This window comes from Nyctibius grandis, chromosome 31, assembly GCF_013368605.1.
Source record: "Nyctibius grandis isolate bNycGra1 chromosome 31, bNycGra1.pri, whole genome shotgun sequence".
Classification (NCBI taxonomy): domain Eukaryota; kingdom Metazoa; phylum Chordata; class Aves; order Nyctibiiformes; family Nyctibiidae; genus Nyctibius; species Nyctibius grandis.
Window position 1 is genome coordinate 5,157,798 of NC_090688.1, and position 9,880 is coordinate 5,167,677.

Below are 9,880 nucleotides of genomic sequence, written 5' to 3' on the forward strand. Positions count from 1 at the left end.
GGGGGGCCCTGCCTGCAGCAGCCTGTCCGCGGGCAGCCGGGACGCGAAGGAGCTGGTTGGGCCGGGCGCTGGGGTGGGAGCGGGGTCCGCTCACCCACACAGGCGTGGCCGCGCCGGCTGCAGGCAGGGGAGCTCCGCGCCCGGCTGGCCCCGTCTTGCTGGGTGGCAGCAGCTCCCGCGCCGCTCCCAGCCCGGGGCGGGCGGCACACCCCGTCATTACGCCCCACAGCAGCTGCCGGCGCTGCCCGGGCAGGGATGGGTGGCGGGGGGCCGAGCCGGCCCGGCACGGCCAGGTGGGGACCGGGGCGAGAGCCGGCCTGGCCAGGTGGGGATGAGGATGGCAGGAAGCCATCGCCCACCCCGTGCGTGGCCCTCGCCTGCCGGGGACAGGAGGGCGAGCGGGGGGCATGTGCCCCCTCCTTGCGTGGGACCCCGCAGGGGCACCCCGAGCCCCACCGCAGCCCTGGCACGTGGGGGGAAGCGGATGGGGTCGGGCTCCGCAGCTGCTCGGGACGTGCCTCGCGGGGCCAGGGCGCACAATGACCCCATTGAGGTCCCGGGGGCGGCGGGGGGGCGCCCAAGGTGGCGGTGGCAGAAGGGACTCCAGTGGCACGCCAGGCCTCAATCCCGGCTATTTATACGCGGCGGAGGGCGGCTGCTCGGCACACAGGCGGCCTTTGAGGAGCGGGGACGGGAGCGCTGCGCCCCCTCCTCCCCGCCGCACGCCGGGGCATCCCCCAGGGCAGCCCCCCCGGCTTCCCCTCCGCACCCCGCGCCCCAGCCCGGCGCCAGCCCCGCCAGGAAGAGCCCCAGCGCCGGGGCAGCTGCAGCCTCTTCCTCCAGGCCGGCCCCGCCAGGAACCGGGGACCCCGCGGGTCTCCGAGCCCCCGGCTGCGGCGAGGCGAGGGGAACCGAGCGGCGGATGGAGCCCCGGGACACCGGGGTGCTGGACGCCGGGTTCCAGCCGGGAGCTCCTTGGGAACCTCCCAGCTTTACCAAGGGCGAAGCCCCGGCACATCAAAGGCAGGCGGGGGCAGCGGGAACCAGGGCAGGAGCGTTCGGCCCCCGCCAGCGCCCGGCTCCGCCGCCCCACGGTGCTCCCGCCGCCCCGCGCCGGGGTCCTGTGCCGGCACACCTGGGTCCGGGGCCGTGCCCCTCCCATGGCGTGGCACCCAGCCCATCGCTGTGGCAACCGCCACCAGCTCCGGGTGTATTTTCTGCACCGGGGCCGCCGTGGGAACCTGGACGGGTGCCACCTCATTCCGCGCGGGCTCTCTGGGCCGCCTTTGTAGCCGGCGTCGAGCCCAGCTGGCAGCCGCTTCCTCCCCGGCCTCCCCCTGCCCCGCGCGGGTCACGGCCCTGGCCGGGGGGTTGGTGGGAGGGGGCTTCGCTTGGACCCCCAGCACGGGGCCGTGGGCCCCCCTCTGCGCACCCCACGGCTTTGGGCCGGCTCCAGCGAAGCCAAGGCTGCCCCGAGCGAGGGCTGCGCCCACAGCCCCTGGGGCCACCGAGCCCCTGCCAAGGCACCTGGGACCCCAGGGCAACGCGCCGCCCCCACCGCCCCTCGCCCGGCCCCAGCAGCTCCAGGGGGGCTTCCCAGGGTGGGGGGACACCCCTGTGGCACCCCGAGCAGCACAGTGCAGCGGCAGGGTCTGGCATTCCCACGTCCCGTCCTCACTCTCCCCAGCCTGCAAGTGGCTTTCCTCATCCGTGCCTCAGTTTCCCCAAGCAAGAACCTGCCCCGGGCCAAGGGTTTGCCGCGCTCGCCAGCGCAGCGCTCCGAGGCTGCTGGCCCGGGAGCTGCACGACAAGCACCGTCGTGCTGGCTGCAACACCCGCCCTCCGCAGCGCCCGTCGGCACTCGCTCCCGTGCCCGGATTTTGGGGGGTGAGGCCAGGGCGGCTGGTGGGGCGACGGCTCCCCACGGCTCCACCACCAGCAAATCACCCCAGAATTGGCCAGATCCTGCCCGCTGCCGTGCCCCGCGCCCCGGCCCCCTGCTCCTGCTCCTGCCCGCGGGGGTTTTCCCCGAGCTCTGCCACGCTCCCACCACGGGGCCACGTGCGTGGGCGGCCGGCGGAAGAGGAGCATTTTCCAGTGCTGGAAACCGAGAGGAAAAAGGCTGCAGGAGGGAACGATGGAGGCAGGGCGGGTTAATCATTACAGCAGCTCCCCCCGAGAAGGAAGTCGCGAGGATACGGCCTCCGACCCACCCAAGGGCAACGCGGCCCAAGGACGTGGCCGGGCTCGTGCTGGCAGCGGGCAGAGCCTCCGCTGACCTTCCCACGCCGGCACCGGGGCCGCAGGGAGCAGCCCATGGCTGCTGGCACCGGGGAAGGGTCCTGGCCGGACCCCCGGGTGCCGCAAGCCTTGGCAGGGACAGGCAGGGTGCTGCTCCCCAAGCTCCCGGTGGGCTGTGAGCGGGGCTGCCTCCCACCTCCCGCAGCCCCCTGGGCAGCAGGTGCCCCCAGCAGGGAGGAGGGGTGGGGGGCAGTCCCTGCAGCCCCTGCCCCCATGTCACAACACGGGGCAATAGCAGGGGGGCTGCAAGAGGGCAGCAGGACCCCGAGCCCGGCGGGTTTGGGCAGGCACAGGGGCGGCTCTGCCCGCTGGGAGCCGGGGGCATCCCGGGGCTGCGCCGGGGTTCGGGGTGTTTGTTCCTGCAGAGAGCTCCAACCTTTCCCCCGCGTGCGGGATCTGGGTGGGACGGTGGAAACGCCGCGTGGCCAAGGACGGGGAGGGGACGGCAGCACCGGGAGATTTGGCCTGGCAATCATCCCCCAGGAGAAGAGCCGCCGCTGGCAGCGATGGCGATGCTCCACTTTCCGGCCCGGCTCCTCACCCTCCGCCTGGCAGCAGCAGCTGCAAGTCACGGGCGAAAGCCCTGGCTGGAAAGGAAGGAGGAGGGCGACGCGCCAGCCCCTGCCCCGCTCGCGCCATTTCCAGGCAGCCCTTCCCTCGCTCCCCCGACGCCCGCCCCGTCCGCGGCAGCCGAACGCCGGAGACAAACGGATCCGTGAGCCGGGGCGCAGGCGGCCCCAGCCCTGGCACTGGCAGGGCTGCGGGGTCAGGAAAAGCCCCTTCCCCACACCCAGGAGGGCAGGACAGCCCCTGCCCAGGCCCCGAGCTGCCTCCTGCGGCACAGCGGGGGGTCCTCAAGGTCCCTCAGGCTGCGGGGCGAGACGGAGGTGCCCTCGCTGCTCCCCTCAAACACCGACTACAAGTCCCAGCAGGCGTCACACGGCGGAGAGCCCGGCCAAGGGCACCCTGTGGGGGACAGGGCCGGGTCCCTGCAGCCCCCCCCGTCCCCCCGGAGCTGGCAGGAGGCAGTGGGAAGAGCTGGTGAGAGGACGCTGACGGAGACGCTTTTTTCCCATCCTAAAAATAGCAGCTGGCCGTTTCCCCAGCTTCCCGGCCTCGCCAACGCTCTTCCATTAGATGGGGGGGGGGAAAAAACCACCCCAGCCACCTTCCGTCAGCAGGAGAGCGGCTGCGTGTGTCGAGCGAGGGCCACGCACGCCGCAAATAGAACCCGGGGACCGGGGCGAGCGAGCGGGAGCGGAAGAGGGAGCGAAGCCGTCCGTCCCCAGTTATTCCCGAGACGTTTTAATTAGCACTCGCTCTGACTTTGAGGCTTTGCTTATGCGCAGCGCAACGTGTGACCTTTAAAAAAAAAAAAAAGGGAAGAAAAAGGCACTGGAGCATCTCAGATACTGGGAAGTCGGCTGAGCTTCAAATAGGCTCAGCGTCAGGCACTCAGAGGCTTTTAATAAGCCACGGAGTGAGAAATTTAACACCAGAGGCACTATTTTTGATCGCTTGTGGAGGGGGGAAGAGAAAGACAGAGCGAGCGAGAGGAGGGGGAGGAGGTGGTGGTGAGAAGAGGCAGCCGAGATTACATCCTGGGTGGCAGCGCTGAAAATAGCCGTGCCCCGCTCCGGCTGCGAGCCGCAGGGAGCCGAGCGCGCGGCCCACGGGGAGGGCAGGCAGGAGCCCGACCCTGCTGCCCTCTGCCAGGGCCGCTGCCCACGTGGGCAACAAGGCAACTCGTGTTCCCAGGCCGCGAGACTGCAGGGAGAAGGGGGCCAGAGCAAGGCAGGGGATCATAGCCCCACACGCCCAGGGGCCAGCGGCCACCTCGGCCTCCCCCAGCCCCGCTGCTCGGCAGAGCGAACCCGACCTGCCCGTGGGGAGGACGGCGCCGCGCGAGGAGCCCGGCAGCAGATGGTGCCGCTGGCAAGACACGCAGCCTCGGGCATCCGGCACCGGCAGAAGCGGCCCCTCGCCCCAACCCGCTCCTCGTGGGGCCCGGCGAGCCGCAGCCACGCGAGCACCTCCCGCGTTATCCCGGCTGCGAGGAGCCCGGGGCCACCTCCTCGGTGGGGCCACTGGCCAGCAAGCCCCCAGGCAAGCAGCAACTTCGGCAGAGCAACACCATCAGCCGCCCCCACCGCACACGGATTCAGGAGACTCCCACCACGTACGGCATCTGCTCCCCGCTCCACACCAAGCCTTTCTCCGAGGAGCCGGGGGAGTTTTCCCCTGCCCTGTGTCCCACACGCACAGCAGGGGAACGGGTCAAAGCCCGGGCAGCTGCTGCCCAGCTGCAAGAAGTACCATGAAGAAACAGCCCAGCTGACGTGGAGGCTGAGCAAAAGCCCGTGTTGGGTGGGGGGGGAGGCAGGACAGGACGCCTCTGGTCCAGCCCTGCGCTGCCCCCTCCCACGCTGCCGTAATCCTGCCGTCCAGGTGGATTACTGGAGGTGGAGGTGGCTGATGGTGCAGGGAGGGGGTTATAAAACCTGCCTGATAAACCTCCCGTAGGCAAATCTCCCACGGGGATCTCCAGCCAAGCCCAGGGCAGTGCTGGGGGACGCTGTCCCCGAGCGACTGCACCCCGGCGCGGGGCAGGGGCCTGTCCCCAGGCCCCCGGCCACCAGCGCAGCACACGCTGCAATCTGCTGCCTCAGAAGAAGGCGACACGCTACGAGACGGGATTACATTTCCTTTTAATTGATCAGAGCGTTTTCTCCGCCTCCGTTTGTCCTGCACCATCTGTACAACCGGGGAAGCCAGGACAAGCAGGACAGCCCGGGGCTTCTCTACAGCGGCAGTGGGATTCCTGCAACACACAGAAGCGGAGCGGGTTTTAACGCGGGGTGGGCTCAGCGGAGCGGTGGATCCTGCTCCGAGGGCTCGGCCCCGGCTCAGGCTGTTAAACTGCGAGTAAACAAGAGCCACCGGCTCTCTCAGACCTGACCTCAGCGGCCAAAGAGCAAAGGGACCAGAGATCAGGGAGATAGCGGCGGAGCCGCTGCCGTGCCGTGCCGGCTCTGGGGAGAGGCCGGGGAGGCTGCGGGTGACTCACCTGCCAGGCACAGCACACGCTGCCGCAGAGCGAGTCCCCAGCTGCCAGCACGTGGGAAGAAGAGGGACGAGGCACAGACTGAGCAGGGCAGAAGGAAAAGGGGCCACGAGGGGAGCAGCCCCGAGACAGCAGCTGTTTGTTTTCAGTGGAAGGGAGTGCACAGGGAGCAGAGGCCACACGTCGCTCTCCCTCCGTGGCCCCAGGCTCCAGCCTGCTCCCGAGCTGCCCGCTGCCGGGGCCTGTCCCAGCAGGGACCTGGAGGCAGCAGCGAGGCCCCACCAGTGACTGCAGGCTCCCAGCCTGTCCCGGCGTCAGGCTGAACCCCACCGTGGCACGGCACAGCTCGGCACGGCACCGGGCCCTGCTGCCATCTAGCGATGCTGGGCAGGGGCCCCCCATGACCCCCCAGAGCTGACACCCGACCACGGAAAGGGACAGCTCTCGTGTCACCGCTCCCTGAAACCCAGGCACAAGCCCTTGTGCACCCCCCGGCAGCCCACCAGGCCTGGCTGCTGCGAGGACGCTCCCCACGGGCAGCACGGAGCAGGGACTCGTCTCCAGAGCAGATCTGGAAATCTCCGCCAGGACACAGGGGACACTTACCTTAATTACTCCAGGGCTTTCACAAGGGCTTCATTAGCTTCTACTTTAATCTGAGCTTCTGCTTTAGCTGCTTCATCAGACGCTGCAGCCATCTCTGAAACAGCCTTCTCCAGGTTTGATTTCGCAGTCTGAACACAAGAGCACAGGGCATGTGTCACCAAGGGGCCACCGCAGGACGGGTGACTTGTCCTACAGCCCTTGAGTCACCCCTCTCCCTCCGGCCGTCGGCCCCGCAGACCCGCTCCCGGGGCTGCGCTGGCAGCAGACACCGTGTCAACAGCCACTGCTGGGGAAAAGCTGTTCCCAACACTAAGAGGGGTGGGGAGGGGCAAGATCAGCATCTGTCCGAGGGGAGGGAATTGGCCTGGAGAAGGGTAAGGACCACCTGGCTCCCTCTCCCCGCAGCCTGTGGAGGGTCCCTGAGGAGGAGCGCCGAAGCTGGGGGTGAAGGCGCAGCCCTGGGTCTGGCCGTGCTTTCCCCACGTAAGAGAAGCGGGGAGCAAACCCCCCTCCACGAGGGAGCCCGGCTGCCAGGGCCGGCCCACGGGGACCAGGGTACTCACCGCCAGATCCAGCATGTCCATCGTCACTGCCTCCTCCGCCAGCACCTGCACGGTGGAGTCCGCGTGGACGGTGACAGAGCCACTGCTCACTGCGAAGGCACGACAGCGGGGGCCGAGTCAGGCAGCGCGGGCAGGGCCTGCCCTGAAGTACCCCCAATCCCTCTGCCAAAATAAGACCTCGACGCCCTCCCGTAACATTTCCCAGGTCCCACAGAGACTCGTTTCCTACCAAAAGAGAAGCTAAAGCCTGGGATGCTCCCAGAGAGTCTGAGCAGAACCAAGAACACCTGATGCCAGACCACGGCCTCACACAGAGCCCTGTCTGCCAGGGCAGACCCCTGGCCTGACAGGGCAGCCTCCAGCAGCCCCTGGGAGCGGGGGAAAGCAGAAACCCCTGGAAGTGCACCTGGATTGGCAGCGCCTGCCTTGTGAAAGCCCTGGGAACAACACCCCACGCACACTTTTCCTCCCTCGCCTGCTCTCCTTACCGAAGTACTTGGTGGCTGTGCCATCCTCAGCATAGACTGTCACGACTCCGGGCTTGAGGACCTGCAGGGTGGGGACGTGAGAGGCCAGGATGCCAAAGGAGCCCGTCAGCGTGGGCACATCCACCTGCTTCACGTTGGCACCGTTGTAAAACACCTGGATGGGGAAGGATGGAAACAGTCCATCACCAGGAACGGAGGGGAAGGGGAGAGGTGGCTCCCCCGACCCTGGAGAGCCGAGGGACGTGGTGGGCAGCCTGCTCCCAGCCCGAGGGAGCAGCCCTGCTCCCAGCAGCCAGCAGGCCGCGGGGTTTAACACGCAGCAAGGTGTGACCAGGACAGCCTGAACTGTCACAGGGTGGGAGCGGGGCCAGGCTCTGGAGGAGGGGTCCTGGCAAAGGGAGTGGGAAAGCGCTCCGAGCCTCCCGAGAGGCGTGGTGGTGGCAGGGAGGCGGCACGCGGAGACATGAAGTCGGGAGTGGGCGAAGGGCGCAGCCGGGAGAAGCCTGAGAAGAGCGTAGGGAGGCCCTGACGCCAGCCGTCACCGCTGCGATGGGAGCCAGCGCCGCAGCCGCAGCGCGGCACAACTCCTGCCCTGCAACACCGCAGCCCTGTCCCAGCGCCGGGCCCCGGGAGGGCGGCGAGCCCCGCCGCCCCCGCAGCCCCGGGCGTCCCGGGGGCAGGCGGAGGCCGTGCCCCACGCCCGGGAGCGGGGCCAGGAGGCGGCTGCGGGGCGGCAGAGCTGGCAGCCGGGCCGGGGCTGGAAGAACACGATCGTCCCCCTGCGGGCCCCGGCAGAGCTGCAGCGGGCCCCGGGCACCCGCCGGGGCAGGCGGCGGGAGGAAGGGGCAGCTGCGGCCGGGGCGGGGGGCTCGGCCGCGGTCGGGGCCAAGGTCAGGCCGGTGTCAGCGCGGCAGGAGCCGCGGGGCCCACAGCGCAGCCCCGCACCGAGCCCCTCCGCTCGGCCCCAGCCCCGGGAGCCGGCCCCAGCCCCGCCGCTCCCCCCGAGCCCACTCCGGGCCGCCCCCCGCCCCAGCCCCGGGCACAGACGGCCCCGCCGCAGCGGCAGCGCTGCCCTCGCCCCGCCCGCTCCCGGGCCCGCAGCGGGCACCGGCCGCCCCGGGCGAAGCGGAGGTGACCGAGGGGACGCGGGCCGGGGCCGGCCCCGGGGCCTACCTGCGTGGGCGAGGCGAAGGTGAAGGCCATGGGGAGCGGCCCGGCGGCGGGCTCGGCATAGCCGCGGGCGCGGGGCGGCGGGAGGGCGGCGAGGCGCAGGAGGAGGCGGCGGGCGCGGAACATGGCGGCGGCGGCGGCAAGGGCGGGCGAGCGGCGCGGGGCAGGGCGGGACGGCGGCGGGACTACAGCTCCCGGCGTGCCCCGCGCCGCGCCGGAAGGGGCGGGGTGGCGCCGCGGGGTCTCACGGGAGTTGTAGTCCCCGCTCCCCGCCCGCTGCCGGCCCCGCTGGCGGCTGTAGGGACGGGGGGGCGGCCCCGCACAGACCCTGTCCCCCCGCACAGCCCCGGTTCCCCCGCACAGCCCCGGGGCGATGGGGCCCGACGGGCAGCCCCCGCCCCGGCTCTGGCTGTGCCCCGCCGCCCCGCTGGCTCGTGGGGACAGTCCCCCCCGCGCGCTGCCCGCCCCTGCCCGTCCCGCCGCGGGGCGCCCGGGGGGGCCCCATCCTGCTCCCGGGGCTGCGGTGGGGGGGTAACCGGGGGCAGGAGGGGCTGGGGGCTGCGCTGGCTCGGGGCCGGGCAGGGGTAGTTGCGGGCAGGGGTAGGGGGAGGCAGGGGTAGGGGCTGGCAGGGGTAGGGGGAGGCAGGGGTAGGGGCAGGCAGGGGTAGGGGTGGGTGCAGGCAGGGGTAGGGGTAGGTGCAGGCAGGGGTAGGGGCAGGCAGGGCCGGGGCAGCCCCTGTCCCCACGTGACGCCCGCGCCGCGCGGGGGCGGCTCCGGTTCATTCATAAATCCCGGGGCCGCCCCGCCGCACCGAGCGCAGCGGTGGCGGCGATGGAGCCCCGGTCCCAGTGGTAGGTGAGTGTCTGGCCCCGCTGCTTCGCGACAGTCCCTATCGCGACAGCCGGAGCCGGCCCGGCCGACGGGAGCCCGTCATGCCCCACCACGCGTGGAGGTCCCGGGGGCTCCTGCCCCGCTGTCACCAGCCCTGCCCGCATCCCTGCCCGCATCCATCCCTGCCTGCCGCCCGCATCCCTGCCTGCATCCCTGCCCGCATCCCCCATCACGGGGCCGGGGCCGGGGGGGCCGTTACAGCCGGGGGAGGCAGAGCAGGTGCCCCCTCCCCCGGCCCCGCGGGGCGCACCCACGCGTGGGGCTCAGACCCGCCCCGGCCCCCCCGCGCCCGCTGCCCCGGGCGCACACGTGGGGGGCGCGGCAGCACCGGGGTCCCCCGGCCCCGAGCCCCCGCCCTGGGCACCGGCAGCGGCCCCATGTGCCGGCCCCGTGTCCCCACCCGTGGGGACAGCCCGGGGACCGGCCCCCTCCCCCGGACAATGGCCGTCCTGTTCCCGGCGGGTCGCCATGGAAACGGGATTCCTCCATGATGGGGAACAGGAGGGACATTCTTCCCGCTCGCCCCGGCCTCGGGCCGGACGGTGCCCCCCGTGGGACCCCACCCGTGGGGTGCCCATCGCTGCCCACTCACCTGCTGCCCTGGGCCTGGGGCCCCTCCACACCCCCAGAGGAGGGACCCCCTTCTCCTGCCCCTGGGGGCCGCGTCCCCCCGCGGCTCAGAGATGCCCGAGGGCCGGTGCGAGTGGGGGGGTCTCCCAGCGGGGTGGTCCCCAGCACCCCGCTATCTCCCCGAGGGGTTCACACCCCGACCCGTGGCCGGGCTGCCCCAGCCCCC

At 71.5% G+C, this 9,880-nt stretch overlaps 1 protein-coding gene across 4 annotated transcripts; it reads right to left on the bottom strand.

Moving 5' to 3' along the window:
* Positions 1-4,992: 4,992 nt before the first annotated feature.
* On the bottom strand, positions 4,993-8,340 carry ATP5F1D (ATP synthase F1 subunit delta). 4 transcript variants are annotated; one of them, XR_011049873.1, is made up of 6 exons: positions 8,196-8,340; positions 7,023-7,176; positions 6,535-6,623; positions 5,972-6,099; positions 5,369-5,446; positions 4,993-5,122 (listed from the first exon to the last, which is right to left on the bottom strand). XR_011049873.1 is itself a non-coding variant. In XM_068420675.1 (6 exons), the coding sequence occupies exons 1-4, from the start codon at positions 8,316-8,318 to the stop codon at positions 5,977-5,979; spliced, it is 489 nt and encodes a 162-aa protein (XP_068276776.1). In that variant the 5' UTR covers positions 8,319-8,340; the 3' UTR covers positions 4,993-5,122; positions 5,369-5,409; positions 5,972-5,976. The 4 variants fall into 4 exon arrangements, 3 of the variants coding, with proteins under 3 accessions (XP_068276776.1, XP_068276775.1, XP_068276777.1); XM_068420675.1 differs by having other exon boundaries at positions 5,369-5,409; XM_068420674.1 differs by lacking the exon at positions 5,369-5,446.
* Positions 8,341-9,880: the final 1,540 nt, after the last annotated feature.

Bases quoted from the DNA above. Each gene is read 5' to 3' on its own strand.
- ATP5F1D (XM_068420674.1), bottom strand. From the start codon at position 8,318: ATGTTCCGCGCCCGCCGCCTCCTCCTGCGCCTCGCCGCCCTCCCGCCG. The intron at 7,177-8,195 runs GTAGGCCCCGGG...TTCCCCATCCAG, and splicing joins CCTTCGCCTCGCCCACGCAG to GTGTTTTACAACGGTGCCAA. The intron at 6,100-6,534 runs GTGAGTACCCTG...TCTTGTGTTCAG, and splicing joins TGGACATGCTGGATCTGGCG to ACTGCGAAATCAAACCTGGA.